The 19,998-nt window shown below is 49.5% G+C and overlaps 1 protein-coding gene across 1 annotated transcript in view; it reads right to left on the minus strand.

The window, feature by feature from the left end:
- The window catches only part of abch1 (ATP-binding cassette, sub-family H, member 1), a 122,119-nt gene that overhangs the window by 47,092 nt on the left and 55,029 nt on the right, over positions 1 to 19,998 (minus strand). The window contains exons 15-17 of the mRNA XM_085981594.1: positions 18,654 to 18,742; positions 17,550 to 17,653; positions 16,228 to 16,387 (exon numbers count right to left, since the gene is read on the minus strand). Of these exons, the coding sequence (XP_085837720.1) occupies positions 16,228 to 16,387; positions 17,550 to 17,653; positions 18,654 to 18,742 (353 nt within the window). The remainder of the gene's footprint in view (positions 1 to 16,227; positions 16,388 to 17,549; positions 17,654 to 18,653; positions 18,743 to 19,998) is intronic.

Here is a 19,998-nt window from a genome sequence, read left to right on the forward strand (position 1 = left end):
ACTCCGAAAACTCTGCGCTCCTCTAATTCTGGCCTCTTGGGCATCCCTGATTTTAATCGCGTCACCATTGGCGCTGTGCCTTCAGTTGCCGAGGCCCTAAACTCTGGAATTCTCTCCCTAAACCTAGATTCTATTATTCTGAATGATGCTTCCAATGAGGATATCCATAATTCGTTACGTTGATGACCAATTGGAAACACAGGGATGCTATAATTTCTATTACACGTCTAACTTCGACTGTGGTATTTTTGGCACTACATATCTATTGACTATACCAATATTTTGCTTTATGAGTTTTGTTGCAAGTTAGAATATATCTACAGTATCTCATTCTTCAGTCACTATAATGATAGGGAGACAATATTGTACAAATATTGTACATCTGCAAATGCAGTACAAATGAAACAAAACGTCACTTATTACACCATTGCATCACAAATGAAAAATATCTGAATAAAATGCAATCCAATAATGAAGAAAAGATGGAAAAAGAATTCTGAAACACCTATTATCAGACAAAAATAAAAGGGACTTAGAAAGTATTCCAACAGAATAAATCTTGCAGAAAGAAGCTCAATACTAATTTCATAGAATTACATAGAATTTACAGCACAGAAATAGGCCATGCCGGTGTTTATGCTCCACACGAGCCTCCACCCACCTTACTTCATCTCACCCTATCAGCATATCTTTCTATTCCTTTCTCCCTCATGTGCTTATCTAGCTTACCCTTAAATGCATCCTTGCAAATCACTAATTTGTATTTTCTTCCTCGTCTTGGTGAACGTATAAAGCTGTTTTTTCCAAATTATTTTCTCCATTGCCTTTTCCGATCTCTCTCTCTCGAATCACAGACCAAGAGCAGCTCAATGGCAAGAGGTGGCAAGGGAGCAGCTCCAAATGTCCACACATAGCTGAAGAATAGTTTTGGTAACAGAGCCTGGGGATGAAGTTCCCTCTAATTCTCCCTCCTCCCTTTAGGGAAGTGACCTCTGATCTCTGCCTAACCACAATGGAACAGCCGAGATTGGCCTTCCTACAGTCTGGGGGACAACCAGTGCGGTCCCACAACCCAAAACCCACTACTCCATGGTGGTACGATAGCAAAATACTGCAGATGTTGGAAATCCGAAATAACAACAGAAAATGCTGGAAAAACTCAGCAAGTCAGGCAACATCCGTGGAGAGAAATTTGAGTTGACGTTTCGGGTTTGACCCTTCTTCAAAACTGGAGAGAAAAGGAACTAGATCGAAGGCAGGCTGCGATCGGACAAAAAGAATAAAAGAACCAAAAGAAGTAAAAGAGATTAGAAGCTAGACGAGATGGTCCCTAACCTTGGCCCCTATTTCATTTTCACTTATATTTTTCCACTCCTTTCCTTTCCCCCCCCCCCCCTTTCCTTTTGTTTCTCTCTCACACCTGGCAGCTATCTTTTGCCCTGCCAGTACACTTTACACCTAATCACAGCCTATTACCATCTCGTCTAGCTTCTAATCTCTTTTACTTCTTTTGGTTCTTTTATTCTTTTGTCCGATCGCAGCCCTGCCTTCGATCTAGTTCCTTTTCTCTCCAGTTTTGAAGAAGGGTCAAACCCGAAACGTCAACTCAAATTTCTCTCCACGGATGTTGCCTGACTTGCTGAGTTTTTCCAGCATTTTCTGTTGTTACTCCATGGTGGTACATGCTGGCAATTCCAAAGCATTGCAACGCCTACATTAATGCAAGATAGAACTTAATAGAATTTAATTAGCTTGTTTAAGGTTTTTAGGAGACAAAATTCAGGGTGAAAGCCCACCGTCTTGCACCCCTCCCCCTGCAACCCCGCCCCCTGTCGCACATCTCCCCCCGCACCCCCTCCACATCTCACCCCTGCCCCCTCACACCCTCCCACCGCCCCACCTCTCCCCCGCACACCCCTCCCACGCCCCACCTCCCCCGCCCCACCCCTCCCCCCACACCCCCTCCCCCGCCCCACCCCTCCCCCGCAGCCCCTCCCCCACACACCCTCCCCCCCTACCCCCCGCTACCCCCCGCACCCCCTCCACCCGCCCCCTTCCCCACCTCTCACCCCTCCTCCCTCTCCCCCCGCACCTCTCCCCCCCGTCCCACCTCTCCCCCCCGCACCCCCCTCCCCATCCCACCTCTCCCCCCCGCACCCCCTCCCCACCTCTCCCCCCCCGCACCCCCTCCCCACCACCTCCCCCCCGCACCCCCCTCCCCACCTCTCCCCCCACACCCCCCTCCCCACCTCTCCCCCATCACCCGTCCCACCTCTCCCCCCCCCGCACCCCCTCCCCATCCCACCTCTCCCCCCCGCACCCCCTCCCCACCTCTCCCCCATCACCCGTCCCACCTCTCCCCCCCCCGCACCCCCCTCCCCGTCCCACCTCTCCCCCCCGCGCCCCCTCCCCGTCCCACCTCTCCCCCCCGCGCCCCCTCCGCGTCCCACCTCTCCCCCCCGCACCCCCTCCCCGTCCCACCTCTCCCCCCCCGCACCCCCTCCCCGTCCCACCTCTCCCCCCCGCACCCCCTCCCCGTCCAACCTCTCCCCCCGCACCCCCTCCCCGTCCCACCTCTCCCCCCCGCACCCCCCTCCCCACCTCTCCCCCCAGCACCCCCTCCCCACCCCCTCCCCCATCACCCGTCCCACCTCTCCCCCCTCCCCCATCCCACCTCTCCCCCCCCCGCACCACCTCTCCCCCCCGCACCCCCCCGTCCCACCTCTCCCCCCCGCTCCCGCCCGCACCCCCTCCCCCGTCCCACCTCTCCACCCCGCACCCCCTCCCCGTCCCACCTCTCCCCCCCCGCACCCCCTCCCCGTCCCACCTCTCCCCCCCACAACCCCCTCCCTGTCCCACCTCTCCCCCCCGCACCCACTCCCTGTCCCACCTCTCCCCCCGCACCCCCTCCCCACCTCCTCCCCCCCGCACCCCCTCCCCACCTCTCCCCCCAGCACCCCCTCCCCACCCCCTCCCCCCCGCACCCCCTCCCCACCTCTCCCCATCACCCGTCCCACCTCTCCCCCCCCCCGCACCACCTCTCCCCCCCCGCTCCCCCCCGTCCCACCTCTCCCCCCCGCACCCCCTCCCCCCGCACCCCCTCCCCCGTCCCACCTCTCCCCCCGCTCCCCCCCGCACCCCCTCCCCCTGTCCCACCTCTCCACCCCGCACCCCCTCCCCCCCGCACCCCCTCCCCCCGTCCCACCTCTCCCCCCCGCACCCCCTCTCCCCCTGCACCCCCTCCCCCCCACCTCTCCACCCCGCACCCCCTCTCCCTCCCGCACCCCCCTCCCCCCGCACCCCCTCTCCCCCCCGCACCCCCTCCCCCCTCCCACCTCTCCACCCCGCACCCCCTACCCCCCTCTCCACCCCCTCCCCCCATCCCACCTCTCCCCCCCTCACCACCTCCCCCCCCCCCACCTCCCCCCGTCCCCCCGTCCCACCTCTCCCCCCGATCCCCCCCCTCTCCCCCCCTCCCCCCTGCCCCCTCTCCCCCCTCACCCCCTCCTCACCCCTTCCCCCGTCCCACCTCTCCCCCCGCACCCCCTCCCCCATCCCACCTCTCCCCCCCGCAGCCCCTCCCCGTCCCACCTCTCCCCCCCGCACCCCCTCCTCACCCCTTCCCCCGTCCCACCTCTCCCCGCCGCACCCCCTCCTCACCCCTTCCCCCGTCCCACCTCTCCCCCCGCACCCCCTCCCCCCGCACCCCCTCCCCCATCCCACCTCTCCCCCCCCGCACCCCCTCCCCCCGCCGCACCCCGCACCCCCTCCCCCCTCCCCCCTCCCCACCTCTCCCCGTCCCACGTCTCCCCCCACACCCCCTCCCACCTCTCCCCCCGCATCCCCTCCTCCCTCTCCCCCCCGCACCCCCTCCCCCCTCCCCATCCCACCTCTCCCCCGTCCCCCCTCTCCCCCCCCTCTGCACCCCAGCCCCCTCCCCATCCCACCTCTCCCCCCGCACCCCCTCCCCATCCCACCTCTGCCCCCACATCCCCTCCCCCGTCACCCCTCTCCCCCTCCGCACCCCCTCCTCCGTCCCCCCTCTCCCCCCCCGCACCCCCTCCCCGTCCCACCTCTCCCCCAGCACCCCCTCCCCCGTCCCACCTATCCCCCCCGCACCCCCTCCCCGTCCCACCTCTCCCTCCCCGCACCCCCTCCCCCGTCCCACCTCTCCCCCCGCATCCCCTCCCCGTCCCACCTCTCCCCCCGCATCCCCTCCCCCGTCCCACCTCTCCCCCCGCATCCCCTCCCCCGTCCCACCTCTCCCCCCGCATCCCCTCCCCCGTCCCACCTATCCCCCCCGCACCCCCTCCCCCGTCCCACCTATCCCCCCCGCACCCCCTCCCCCGTCCCACCTCTCCCCCCGCACCCCCTCCCCCGTCCCACCTATCCCCCCCCGCACCCCCTCCCCCGTCCCACCTCTCCCCCAGCACCCCCTCCCCCGTCCCACCTATCCGCCCCGCACCCTCTCCCCCATCCCACCTCTCCCCCCGCACCCCTCCCGCTGTCCCACCTCTCCCCCTGCACCCCTCCCGCTGTCCCACCTCTCCCGATATACTTCTTACAGCATTTACAAACATTCGCAGCGTTGAATACACAAGGTTCATACACTGCTGTGTTTTTGGCAAAATCGATTGACTCAGTAGAATATACCACATATATACATTAATAAAGCAAAAAAATGCCCCTCTTTAGGACATTTCAAAGAGCCTTAGACACAATGCAGAAGCGTCCCACCTCCCACGGAGACGCCCAGATAGCGCATTCGATGGCTCCCCACAACTGTCCGCCCAGGATTAAAATACCCTCTTTTCTTTCTGACTCTGTTGAACATAACCTGCCATTGCTTTGATCGAAAGTAATGCCAGAATAATGTGAACGGAGCTTTTCAGCCACTCCCTTATACAGAGAGTTTCTTTGGCATTTACTTCAACAAATACTTGTAAACACAAATATACGATGCTGTCAGATAAATGGACTTAATGAGACATTGCAGGCAATGACTGACAGAATCGCGTTGCTTCTCTTAAGCTATTGTTGCACATAAACTGGGTGCACTCTTTCTTGATGTGGTAATGACATGCTACAAATTTTAAAACAAGTTCATAGTGTAACAACATTATACACGTCAGCTAAACTAACACAAACATTAGTATTACTGCACACTAGCCAAACAAACAGACAAAAGGACAACAGTTTGCCTCCAATTTCCACTCTTCCCTCACATTCACATGGTCCATCTCCGACTCTTCCCTTCCTTTCCTCAACTTCTCCGTCTCCATCTCTGGGGATAGGCTATTGACAAACATTCACTATAAGCCCATTGACTCCCACAGCTACCTGGACTACACTTCCTCCCACCCCGCTTCCTGTAAGGACTCTATTCCATTCTCCCAGTTTCTCTGTCTCCGCCGCATCTGCTCTGACAATGCCACCTTCCATACTAGTGCTTCCGACATGTCTTCCTTTTTCTTCAACCGAGGATTCCCCTCTACTGTGGTTGGCACGGCCCTTGAACGTGTCCGTTCTATTTTCCGCACTTCTGCCCTCACCCCTACCCCTCCCTCCCGGAACCACGATAGGGTTCCCCTTGTCCTCACCTTTCACCCCACCAGCCTCCACATTCAATGGATCATCCTCCGCCATTTCCGCCACCTCCAGCGTGATGCCACCACCAAACACATCTTCCCCTCACCTCCCCTTTCAGCATTCCGATGGGACCGTTCACTCCGCGACACCCTGGTCCACTCCTCTATCACCCCCAACACCTCTTCCCCTTCGCCTGGCACCTTCACGTGCAAGTGCAGGAGATGCAATACCTGCCCTTTTACCTCCTCCCTTCCCACTATCAAGGGCCCCAAACACTCCTTCCAGGTGAAACAGTGATTTACTTGTACTTCTTGCAATTTAGTATACTGTATTCGCTGCTCACGATGCGGTCTCCTCTACATTGGGGAGACCAAACGCGGATTGGGTGATCGCTTTGCGGAACACCTCCATTCAGTCCGTAAGGGCGACCCCGAGCTTCTGGTCGCCTGTCACTTTAATTCTCCGCTCCACTCCCACTTGGACCTCACCGTCCTCCGCCTCTTACACTGTTCCACTGAAGCTCAACATAAGCTCGTCTTCACCTCATCTTTCGATTAGGCACTTTACAGCCTTCTGGACTCAACATAGAGTTCAACAATTTTAGACCATAACCTCTGCCCTTTTCATTTTTTTCATTTTTTCTTTCCCTCTCACATGGCAGCTGTCGATCATTCTGCCATTGCCATTTACACTTCATCTAGAGTCATCTTTTTTTCTTAACTTGTCCCATTACCATCTCCTTTTGCCTCGCACCATCATCCCTTTTGTCTCTTAATCTCTCCTGCCTTCCATCCTATCACAGACCTTCCCTTTTGTTCTTTCCTCCCCCCCCCTCCTGCCCCTACACTTGCTTAAAAACCTGTTACATCTCCAACCTTTTCCAGTTCTGACGAAAGGTCATCGACCTGAAATGTTAACTCTGTTTCTCTCTCCACAGATTCTGCCTGACCTGCTGAGTATTTCCAGCATTTTCTGTTTTTATCTTGGATTTAAATGTTCTTTTGTTCCATTTAGCTTCAAAGATGCTAGTGATAATTTTTACAGCAATTTCCTGAATACCATCAACAATTCTGCTTTGATTTTAAACATATTCTCTGATTGTCCCAGGACCTAATGGAGGGTTTTTCAAGCCACCATTCCCAAGTGTCAGCTGTGTCTCAATGGGTAGCACGCTTGCCTCTGATTCAGAAGGTTGTGGGTTCAAATTCTGTTCTAGAGAGTTTAAGCACATAATCCAGACTGACAGCACAGTACTGAGGGAGTGCTGCAATGTTGGAGGTGCTGCCTTTCAGATGAGATGTAAAACCAAAACTCTATCTGCCCTCTTAGGTAGATGTAAACGATCCCATGGCAGTATTTTGAAGAAGAGCAGGGGAGTTCTCCTCGGTGTTCTGGCCAATATTTATCCCTCAACCAACATCACTAAAACCAATTATCTGGTTATTACCTCATTGCTGTTTGTGGAGGTTGCTGTGTGCAAATTGGCTGCTGCGCTTCCTACATTGTGACAGTGACCACACTTCAAAGCTGTAAAATGCTTTGGAGCATGCTGAGGTTGTTGAATCCGTGATTCTTAAAGTATGATGTTTTCCAATAACTAGACGGAGGCTGTAAATTAACAATCAACAGGTGTTTACTGGAGGAGGGACTAACAGTACAGAGGAATGCTCAAGGCTTATATACAGTTGTGGTCACTGCCGGTACTACAGTATACAGGAGCTGTAAAAGTAGTTCTTTCTTAAAGGTACATACACTACAATTCCTCCCCTTTTAGATTAACAGTACCCATAACATTCAAATCACAGTTAACACTTTAACATGCACATTAAACTGAAATAGTCCATTTATAGATTCAGTCTTTGGGGCGGCTTCCTGATCCTTTCTGGATAGCGCCTTTCCTGAGGTTCTTGTTCTTGGTGCGGAGGCGATTCTGGCCCCCTTTCATCGGTTAGTTCATCAGGCTCCGCTGCTACTGTTTCTGAGGTAGATGCTACCAGTATGTCAGGTTCATCCCCAGGTACGCGAGACATGGGGTTGACTCGTTCCTGTGATGCTAGGATCTGGTCGACATGGCGTCTCACAATGTTCTCCCCGACATCCACTGTGTACATTAATGGCCCCTGCCGTGTGCATATCGTTCCGGGTTGCCATTTCTCTGTTCGGTAGTCGCGGGCCAAGACTGGTTGTCCTACATTGAAGCTCCTTGTCGGCTTTTCATTGATGTGCTGGAATTGCTTATCCTCAACATTTCTTCGCACATTTGGTCTGAGCAAATCCAGACGAGATCTCAACCTTCGGTTAAAGAACATCATGGCCGGGGTCTGGTTGGTAACTGCATGTGTCGCATTTCTGTAGGCTAACAGGAAATTGTCCACCTTATGCTGTAGTGGAATTTCATCATCGCACATGGCCCTTATCGCCTTTTTAAAGGTTTGTACGAACCTCTCAGCCAATCCATTTGTGGCTGGATGATACGGGGCGGATGTGTAATGCCTTACCCCATTCCTTCTCATAAATTTCCGAAACTCTTCGGACACAAACTGTGGTCCGTTATCAGAGCAAATCTGCTCTGGCAAGCCGTTCCTGGCAAATATGGTCCGTAGGACTGCAATCATTTTCTCTGTAGTGGTTGAGGACATTTTGATCACCTCAGGCCATTTCGAGTGCGCATCCACTGCTATTAAGAACATTGAGTCCATGAATGGACCAGCAAAATCAATATGCACCCGTTGCCATGGAGAGGAGGGCCACTCCCATGGGTGTAGAGGGGCATGTGGTGGTGCATTTTGGACCTTCTGGCATCCTGAACAGCTCTTTGTTAGGTCCTCGATTTGTTGATCGATCCCCGGCCACCACACATAAGCCCTAGCAAGGCTTTTCATTTTCACCCCTCCCAGATGGCCTTCGTGAAGCTCATTGAGCACTCTCTCCCTTAACTTGGGTGGAATTACCACTCGAGATCCACACATCACTGTCCCCTGGCATACTGACAGCTGTTCTCTTCTGGATGAGAATGCTGGCAACAGTGAGTTGCCATGTGTTGGCCATCCCTTCACCATCAAATCATATACCCGAGACAGTGTCGGATCATTGCGGGTCTCCTTCTCTATATCCGCGTTAGTTACTGGCAATCGTTCAATTATCGACGAATAAAATATTTCGATAGGGTCCACTGCTGGTGCTTCCTCCACAGTAGGCAGTGGCAGGCGTGATAGCCCATCAGCGTTTCCATGCTGTTTCCTGCCCTTATACTCTATTTCATATTGGCTCGCCCCTAGAAAAAGGGACCATCTTTGTAGCCGTTGTGCAGTCATCACCGGAACGCCCTTCTTTGGATTAAAGATGGAGACAAGTGGTTGGTGGTCAGTCAGCAAGGTGAATTTCTGCCCATGCAGATAGTGGTTGAATTTTTTTACTCCCCATACTAGGCTGAGGGCCTCCCTGTCGATCTGGGCGTAGTTGCGCTCGGCTGAGGTTCGTGACCGAGACGCAAAGGTTACTGGCCTCTCCAACCCGTCTGGGAATTTGTGCGACAGCACCGCTCCAATACCATAGGGTGATGCATCACATGCCAACCGAATTGGTAGTGCTGGGTTGAAATGGGCCAACACCTCTTTTGATGTGATCAATTCTTTGCACTTCTGGAAAGCTTGTTTACATTCGTCATTCCACTTCCATGGTACCCCCGTTTGCAGTAGGGTGTTCAGTGGGTGTAATACTGTAGACAAATTTGGTAAGAACTTATGGTAGTAGTTCACCAGCCCGAGGAACGACCTCAGTTGTGACATATTTTCCGGTGCTGGAGCCTTGACTACTGCCTCAATCTTTTCAGGGGACTTATGTAACCCCTCTTCATCAATAACGTGGCCACAATACGAGATCTGCTTCTGGAAAAACTCGCACTTGTGGCGATTAGCTCGTAGCCCATATTCCTTTAATCTAGTGAGCACCTTCTCCAGGTTGGCTAAGTGATCACTGTCATTTTCGCCCATGACCAGGATGTCGTCCAAATAACACTGGGTCCCTGGAATCCCTTGCAGGACTTGATCCATTGCCCTTTGCCAAATAGCCGGAGCCGATGCTACCCCGAACACCAGCCGGTTGTATTGGTAGAGACCTTTATGAGTGTTGATCGTGAGGTATTGTTTCGAGGCTTCTTCTACCTCCATTTGCAGGTACGCCTGGGCCAGATCAATTTTGGTGAAGCGTTTACCTCCAGATAGCGAGGCGAAAATATCCTCAATCCGTGGAAGTGGATATTGTACCGTGTGAAGGACTGGGTTCACTGTCACCTTAAAATCCCCACAGATGCGGACCTTCTTTGGTTCCCCAGGCGTATTACTCAACGACCTCTTCATTACAGGAACGATGGGTGTAGCCCACTCGCTCCAGTCTACTTTGGACAGTACTCCTGAACGTTCCAACCCTTCCAGCTCTGCTTCGACGGCTGGTCGGATCGCATAAGGCACCGGTCTGGCCTTAAAAACTTTGGGCTTGCATTTTCCTCTATTTTAATCATCGCTGTTATGCCTTTTAGTGTTCCGAGTCCCTCCTGGAACACTTCTTGTGCGTCAGTTAGCATTTTTGACAGTCGTCCAGGTGTGACGTCGTCATCCTTTTTGGCCTCAACCTTCAGTGCCTGTATGGAATGCCAATCTAATTGTATCTTCCGGATCCATTCACGTCCTAGTAGTGGTGGTCCTCCATCTGGCAATACATATAGGTCCATTTTGGGTATTTCCTGGCCTTTGTATATCACGTTCACCCTTATTTTTCCTTTGGGGTAGACTTTTTGCCCCGTGTACGTCTTCAAGACAATCTCTGTAGCTTTCAAGGGTATATGTGAAAATAGCCGCTTGTTGTCCCTTTGGTTTATGACTGTTAGGGCTGATCCTGTGTCCAATTCCATTTTCACTTGGACTCCGTCTATCTTGAGCGTGACCCAGACAGTCTGGTGATCCTCCATTTTGATTACCTCATGTAGTTTCAGACAACCCAGCTCCTTGCTTCCGGAGTCTGTATCACTTTTCTGTTCATCTGAACTACTGTCCATCACCTTATGTACCTTTTTGTACTTCTCCTGTGGAGATTTCTTGCTGCTGGTTTTCTTCCCTGACCTGCAGACTCTTGCTATGTGTCCTGCTTTTCCACACTGTCTACACACTTGGTCCTTGAACCAACAATCCTTCTGGTCGTGTGTTGTTCTGCCGCAGCGATAACACTTCCCTGCTCCATATGACATTTCATTGGTGCCATATTCTTGCGGTCTCCGTTGTATCTCTGCAGCGCCCCGTGCGGCTGCTTCGTGTGATGCTGCCATGCTGAAAGCCTTGTCCAGCGTAAGATCTGTGGTAAACCACTGTTTGTATTCCACTGTGTACATGCCTGGACATGCCTCGGCTGACTCCTCCCACAAGTCCTAGTATAAAGGTGACTGCTCCCCAGCCCCTTTGTATTCTGGACCGGTCGACCACTCGAGGCAGACCTTCATTCTTTTGTTAATAAAAGCCTTTAGTTACTCTCTTAACTCTCAGTCTTTTATGAGTAATTGATAGCGCATCAAGATCCTTTTCTGATAGAAGCCGTTTCTGGGTTCCTTCACTTTGAAGCCCACACACAAACTTGTCCCTTAACGTATCTGCTAGTCCCAATCCAAACTGGCAGTGTTTCGATAGCTTGCGCAGTTCCGTTAAGTACTCAGCATTACTTTCGTCTTTATGCTGGTTCCTTTTGTGGAACTTAAATCTTTCTGCTATCAGCAGCGGTGTGGGGTTTAAGTGGTCCTGTAGGATTTCCACTATGCTTTCGAAATTCTTATCCACTGGCTTCTCTGAGGTTATTAGGTTTCGCAGTAAGCCATAAGTTTTTGCACCCATGGAATTCAACAAAACCAGTGCTTTCCTAGCATCTGGCACTTCATTCGCCTTGCAGTGCACCTCAATGCGTTCCACATATGTCGCCCAATCTTCGACTTCATTGTCGAACGCAGTGATACTGCCACTCTTCGGCATCCCTGGGTGTGATTAAACTGTCTAAAATGGCGTCTCCCGCGCTCTCCCTTCTTCTCCGCTGGCACAAAATGGCGTCTCTCGCGCTTTCCTTTCTTCCCGCGCTCGCCCTTCTTCTCCGCTGCGGCTTCTAAAATGGCGTCTCCCGCACACTCCCTTCTTCTCCGCGGCTCAATGGCGTCTCCCGCGCTTCCTTTCTTTCCCCCGCAGACACTGTTCAGCCCTTGAGCCCTGGCTGTGCTCTGCGCGTTCTCCTGTCTGCCCCTCTCGTTGCCGCCGCTCGGTCCTGAACCCGGCTGCTGCTTTACCCTCTCTCTCTTTTTGTTTTCCGTCGACGCCACTTGGTTTTCAACCCCCGGCTGCGCCCTGTGCGCTTCACCCTCTCTCTTACCCCGTCGACGCTGCTCGGCCTTTTCTGTGCCGTCGGTCGGCTCCAGCCGCCGCTGTCCGGGAAGGGTCTGCGCTGTACCTGTTGCCAGTCTGTTGCTGGATCGTCGTGGCTGGAGAACCAAGCCCAGCTCGCAACAGCCTCCCCTGCGATGTTCACTCTCTGCCAGATGACTGGGCGGTTGCTCGTGGTCGACGCCCGTGCTTCTGGCCTCGACTTTCTTCCACCGTCCTCCCGGAGCGAATCCTTGAAAGGAAATGCAGAGTTGCAGGTAGATTCGAATCGACCTCGTCGCCACTGTTGAATCCGTGATTCTTAAAGTATGATGTTTTCCAATAACTAGACGGAGGCTGTAAATTAACAATCAACAGGTGTTTACTGGAGGAGGGTAGTCTAAAGACTAACAGTACAGAGGCATGCTCAAGGCTTATATACAGGTACATAAGAACATAAGAAATAGGAGCAGGAGTAGGCCAATCGGCCCCTCGAGCCTGCTCCGCCATTCAATAAGATCATGGCTGATCTGATCCTAACCGCCAATCCACTATCACAGAACCATCTCCTGAATCTAACAGAATTAGACACACGAAATAGGAGCAGGATCAGGCTACACGGCCCCTGGGCCCGCTCCGCTACCCACAGGGCCATGTCCGATCCGAACCTAGACTCATGTCCAAATTCCTGCCCGCTCCCCATAACCCTTAATTCCCTTTACTTCTAGGAAACTGTCTATTTCTGTTTTAAGTTTATGTAATGATGTAGCTTCTACAGCTTTTTGGGGCAGCATATTCCATGGACCTACCACCCTCTGAGTGAAGTAGTTCCTCCTCATCTCAGTTTTGAAAGAGCAGCCACTTATTCTAAGACTATGCCCCCTAGTTCTAGTTTCACCCATCATCGGGAACATCCTCCCCGCATCCACCCGATCCAACCCCTTCACAATCTTATATCTTATATAGTCACTGCCGGTACTACAGTATACAGGAGCTGTAAAAGTAGTTCTCTCTTAAAGGTATATACACTACAGAGGTCATGAAAGGCGCTGTATAAATGCAATTCTTTCTTCTTGCCAAATGTAAATTTAATCTAATTTTTTCTGTATATTCACCTCTCATAGAAAGATTACTTGTGAATGTATGAAAAGAGTAAGAAAGACCATCAGGCCCCTCAGAGTTACCTCTATCTGCTAGATGGTATAACTTCATTCACCACCCTCCCCAATCGCTAATGGTGCAAACTCCTGGGGAGGCAAGACCCAGAGAGGGAAAAACAGGAAAATCTCAGGAAAAATTCTGGAAATTTTCCCCTGATTCTCTAAGGCAATCAAGCAAGCTCCAAGACCATGATTATCCACAATGCATTATTAGAATGTACTTAACTAACCTCGCCACCCTACCAATATGTCTAATGTCCTTTGGAACACAGGACTGTACAGGAGCAGTAAAGGCCACGTCCATCAATTGGGTCAGTTGCAAAGGTCTCAGATCTACTTATCCCACTTTATTTCTCATATCCATCACACTGTGACATTTATACGGAGACTATTTCACATATTCACCATCCTCTGCATAAAGACTTTAATCTTAACTGTGTATCCAACTTTCCTTGTCTAAGGTTGAATCCATGTCCCCATGGCTTAGAGCTTATGTTAATACTGAACATCTGTCTGGGATCCAGTTTAACTATCTTTTTTAAGCTCTTCAATACCTCAACAAGGCCAAATCTAAGCCCCCCTTCTCCATTAAGAGCATCCACAGTAACTGTACTCTTTCTTCATAGTACAGGAGTACAAGTGCCTGTGTCACAATGTGGAGAGAATGCACAGTGTCGTACTTGACCCCGAGATGAGCTTCCGACTACATATCCATGCCTTCACTAAGACCGCCTATTTCCCCCTCGGTAACATTGCCCGACTCCGCCCTTGCCTCAGCTTATCTGCTGCTGAAACCCTCATCCATGCCTTTGTTACTTCTAGACTTGACTATTCAAATGCACGCCTGGCCGGCCTCCCATTTTCCACCCTCTGTAAACTTGAGGTCATCCAAAACTCTGCTGTTCGTGTCCTAACTTGCACCAAGTCTCATTAACCCATCACCTCTGTGCTCACTAACCTACATTGGCTCCCGGTTAAGTAACGCCTCAATTTTAAAATTCCCATCCTTGTTTTCAAATCCCTCCATGGCCTCACCCCTCTCTGTAATCTCCTACAGCCCTCTGAGATATTTGCGCTCCTCCAATTCTGGCCTCCTGAGCATCCCTGATTATAATTGCTTAACCATTGGTGGCCACGCTTTCAGCTTCCTAGGTCCTAAGCTCTGGAATTGCCTTCCTAAACCTCTCCATCTCTCTTTCCTCCTTTAAGAGGCTCCTTAAAACCTACCTCTTCATCTGTCCTAATATCTCCTTATGTGGCTCGGTGTCAAATTTTGTTTGATAACGCTCCTGTAGAGTGCCTTGGGACTTTTTACTACGTTAAAGGAGCTGTATAAATGTGAGTTGTTGTTGTTGTTGCACACTCTAAGTCGAGCCAACAGAATTGTTACCTGTATAGATTTTTCAGCAGCTGGGCCTGGACTCTTAAACAAGGTGCTGATTTTCTGCAGAATGTCAGAAAACTGACTGACCAAAAATAAAAGTGGGAAACATTGCATCCATTTGTAAACATTTATTTTATTTTATAACAAAAATTTAGTTTGAATGACAATGTAAAACCACTGATTTGCCACTTAACCAGGATATTTTAGGCATCTCCGGTTAAAAGCTAAAGCTGCACCTAAACCCCAACAGTATAAAGTGCAAGTCACAGGCTGTTATTTAATGGCTGTTATTTAATGGCTGTTATTTAGTTCTATTAAATTTGATGGGGGAAAAATTCAGTATCGCCCCATTTAGGGTGCGATTATCGGCCGTGCGCAAAGTTTAGCGCCTGGCGCTAATTATCGCCTCCGACTGCAAACTTGGCTTTTATCGCCCCGGAGTTGATTGGAGCACTAAATCAGGTGCTACACACATCTCTTAAGGCGCAAAGGCCGAATAGCGAGGCACTACCTCAGAGCGCTGGCGAAGCTCATGTGATGTCAGTCAGTAATGGAACACAGACACACTGGCGCCGGCCAGTTCTTAAAGGGGAGGGTTGATCTTGCTCTCCATCCACACCCTGCTCATTGCAGCCTTGACTCTCGGCCTGGAGAGACCTGTACATCAAATCTGCTGGAAAGAACAATGGAGAGACCCAGGGAAAGAGCTCAGAGTGCAGCCCCCACAGTCTCTTCTAAATTGATACAAGGAAGGGCAAATCAAAATAAACCTGCAAAGTGCTGCTCATTACCCAAAACTCCTTCACACAGCGTTGAATCTCTCCAGAAGTCTCTCTCTCTCTCTCTCTCTCAGAATACGTGGTGCAAAAATGTCACCAACAAAAAAAGGCAGGAAGCGGTCGCCTTTAAATAGCGCTCTCTCAGTCCCTTCCTGGCTGCAAAACATTCCCCTCAACCTGTCGTTGCTAGCGGCAGGCGGTAAAGCAGGGGGCGCCACTCAATATCCAGGCCGGGGCGCTACACACTCGACTGACGTCACGATCTGCTGGCGGTGTTTAGCGCCGCCACAAAATGTCTAGTTAATTTCGTGAGCGGCGCAAACATCGCCACGCACGGGCGCTAGTTGCTTTGCGCCCCATTCGCGCCCTCTTAAGGCGCTAACGGGAGGCACAAACCAACTGAATTTTTCCCCCGATGTGTTCTCAATCCAAAGTTAACAGTTCATTGGAACTACATAGGAAAAGACTTCCCAGGAAAAGATAAGACGTGGTGTTGCTGAGAAGGATTGGTGAGATTGTTAAGAGTTACACAACAGGAAAGTGAAATGAGAACATATGGAGAGCACCAGATGCAAAACAGGAAATAGCGGAGACGATCAGGAAGAGGCAACTGTCTCACTTTGGACATAAGGTGACGACAAGCTGGTGAGGACACAGCTGCATGGGCAAGTGAAGGGCAGTAGGCCTTAGGGAAGACTATCTTAATGATCGCGCCACTGAATTAAGGTGGACCAGACCTTTATTGAATGTGGCATTCCAGAGGAGTGACTTTGGATAAAAGAAGGGGTTAACTTACTACTTTCACCATGGACTTCTTGATTATTTGATTGAATTTTATCCTCCACATAAATAAGAATATGTCTGCAGTTCCAGAGGTAGTTATTAATAGATTCTATTTTCTGACATTAGCTTAAGAACTCACTTACCACTAAGTACAATATTAGGATAGAAGATGCCCAGCGAAACCTGGGCTGCTGATTGCTCATCATCGAATGCAGCGGAGATGACAAGGCCCATTGACATGCCAGTGATGCCTTGCAGTAGGATAAGAATTACTATCAGTGACAAAGATCCTTCATTGGGAATCTTCAACAGTAGACATGGATAAAATAAATAAGTTCAAGACAATCAATTGTTCAATGCAATTTCAACTTACACATTTCTTTTAAAGCAAGGAGAACCAGTTAGTTTATATTTAACTCATTTGCATCCCCTTTAAATTTGGGGCTCGATTGTATTTGAAAATACGTATTGATGAAATGCAGTATTAAGTGTAAATTGTGATGCTATAGCGCTAAAAGCTACTCTAATCTAATATATCGCTGTTCCTTCATCGTCGCTGGTTTAAAATCCTAGAATTCCCTCCCTAACAGCACTGTGGGAGTACCTTCACCACAAGGACTGCAGCGGTTCAAGGCGGCGGCTCACCACCACCTTCTCAAGGGCAATTAGGGATGGGTAATAACTGCTGGCTTTGCCAGCGACGCCCATATCCCAGGAACGAATATTTAAAAAAATCTTGATGTGCAAATTGGAAATTTGCCCCTACCATATGAATATTTCAAGTTAATTAAACATGTTTCCATCATGCTTTCTTACTTCAATGGAGGGCTAGTTGAACAAAGCACCAGAACTTTAAAGAGCCATTTAATCCAAAATATGTCAAATTCAAACAGTATCTGGTGGTAATTTAGAAATAAAAACTAGCCCTTTGAAGTTTTGCAGCATTAGTGCAGTCAATGGAATAATCTACGCCTCCAAAGTTGTGAAAAGCAAACAAGATATTCTCAGTGAATAAACCAGTTTAGCAGAACCTTGAGTATAAAGTTGACTCAAAGTTAAGCAATAAATCTAGGAATTCAAGGAACCATGGAATAGTAGGAGATGGATTCAAGCCCAAAATTCCTCACACTTTGAGTTCCCAATCTTAGCCATTCTGTTGTGGGGTGTTTCCCACAGAGAGGGAGGGGAAAAATCTAAGGGCCGTTCACCTTGATTATTCCTGTTCCCTTCCTAGTAGCTGGGCGTGGAGCAGGATCGACAGCCCTTACTCTCGTTCTACAGTTCTAATGCATAAATTGCATGCAGGTGACTGTACCCTTCAATAAACATCCATTAGTGGCAGGCTCATATTTAACTGCCTGACCTCAGCATTTGTGTGAATAATACCCAGATTGTGGGCAGGCTGACGGACAGACTCATCAATAATTTTCCATTAGAAACTTCTGCAGGATAGTACAGGACTGACCTTGAAAACGAGGAATGTGAAGATCAGTAACAAGATTATCTGAATAGTCATCGTAACCAGATGGGAGAAGGTATGAGCCAACATTACCTCCAGGGAACTAACACCTGAATAACAAAACAGTGAATAAAAATAGACACAAAGAATTTACTGACAAAAGCAGAGCAAATACAAGTTTTCTTAAAACTATAATATTCTGCACAGAATATTACTCAAACTTTTACTTCATAAAATACACACAAAAAAGATAAAAATGACCATTGAACCCATCAAGCCTGTTCCTGTACGTGTCCTCATCATGCCTTTAAATCCCACTGCACACATATCTTATTTATCTACATAACCGCCTTTAAAAATTATAAAAGTGCTTGAAAGTACTTTAGTCCACGTCATGAATACGTACTGATAATTTCCTCCTTAAGTACATGGAATTAACTCGTGTGCAGGAAATCGACAGAAAAGATTAATTCAAGAGGTAAGTATCTTCAGCAACCATGCTGAACTTTAAATGGATTGTTTGAAGGAGTATTGTATCTCTGGACACAACCTGCAGATGTGGGCCAAGTAGTTCTAATTGAGTTTAGCGGATACAGTATTGTACCTTACATAGCTCCACTGTGGAGTCTTTTCATTGCCCAGTTTGTGAAAGTGGATATAATTATATGATATTCTCTGAACAAGAGTGGTTTATTGCGATGTTTCACTGAGGTCCATCCAACATCCAACTGCTTTATTGGGGTGAGACTTGTCAGTGTGCAATGGTTCCCACACTGTGTTACTGTCAAGCTACTAATCAGGCAATATAATGTTTATTCAATAACTTGCATGTGGCATAAAAATACAGGACACCCAGTCAATTGTCTGCTTTACAGGAGCCACACATGAAGTGTGCAAAAGTGGGAGCCATGTTACACAGAAGGTGTTCAATATGGCTCCTCTGTGAACAATACATTACATACACACATCTTGTCAGAGATAATTGCAATTGGACAGTCACAGCGAATGATCTGAATCTGATGAATGATACAATTTGAGGATTAGAAATTAAAGTTTTTCGTTTGTTTAAGATCATCATTTGATTTGCCACAATAATCACATGGTACAAACCTGCGACCCAGCCTCTGTCCAGTAAACCTTCTCTCTGCTCTATTACGAAGGATAGTGCAGTCAACCCAAGGGCCAAGAAGAAAGTGATGCTGAAGATTTAAAACAAGTCCTTTGTTATAATGATATTTTGAATGCATTCTATACAGCATTTAGTCATAAAAATATATTGGTGTTAATGTTACTCTGATGGCTCAGTTTAAATGCACTGCCCAGTATAGAAGTGGGCCATACAAGCTAGGAGGTCCCAGGTTCGATTTCGAGTCTCTGCCAAGGCAGTGATAGGAGCACTACACGGGATCCGTAGCAATGGGGGCGGGGGCGAAGAGAAAAACCAGCCAGTGTTCCTGCTGATTAATCTCCAGTGAGCTGTGATGCAATGTGTGTATGTATACAGTGAGATGAAAGATGAAGACCACATCAGGCATTTGGGGAGAAAAAAAACAAGGAATGAGAGTTTACTCTTAATAGAGAGACACTGAGGATGAAAAGAGAGACCTAAAGGTTCCAATACATAATTTGCTGAAACTGTGAGCCTGGGTAGATAAAGCCACAAAAAAGGCCAATAATATATTAGGGTCATAGAATATGAGTAAGACAGTAAAGATGAATTTGTACAGAGAGAGAACAGAGTAGTGGGATTAGTTTTAGAATGCTCTAGCAAAAAGCCAGCACAGATACAATGGGCCGAATGGCCGCTTTCTATGCTGACAACTTCTGTGTTTTTTTATTAATTCATGGGATGTGGGCGTCGCTGGCAAGGCCAGCATTTATTGCCCATCTCTAATTGCCCTGGAGAAGGTGGTGGTGAGCCGCCTTCTTGAACCGCTGCAGTCCGTGTGGTGAAGGTACTCCCACAGTGCTGTTAGGGAGGGAGTTCCAGGATTTTGACCTAATTTTCCATTTTTCTCCGTAGGAAGGCACTAGTCCTATCTCCATACCTCCCTCCGATTGCAAGGCTAAGATCAGAAAATCAATGGGCACATCTGCATTTTTCTTCACTCCATGCCACAGGTGTCCCTCTACATCTCCCCTTGTTCCTCCAGCAAACAAATTCTCAATGAAGTGTTCTGGAAAGCAGGTTAAGCAAAGAGATTATGCTAGAACTTTATAAATCAGGCCTCAGCTGGAGTATTGTGGATAATTCTGGGCACCACGCTTCAGGAAAAGGTACATAAGAGGTTTACCAGGATGTTACCACATAGATTCTAGAATGGTTCCCGCGGATTGGAAGGTAGCAAATGTAACCCCACCATTTAAGAAAGGAGGGAGAGGGAAAACGGGGAGTTACAGACCAGTTAGCCTGACATCAGTAGTAGGGAGAATGCTAGAATCTATTATTAAGGAC

The sequence above is a fragment of the Somniosus microcephalus genome, chromosome 3 (genome assembly GCF_052327205.1).
Source record: "Somniosus microcephalus isolate GS21.2 chromosome 3, FLI_Smic_1.0, whole genome shotgun sequence".
Lineage (NCBI taxonomy): Eukaryota > Metazoa > Chordata > Chondrichthyes > Squaliformes > Somniosidae > Somniosus > Somniosus microcephalus.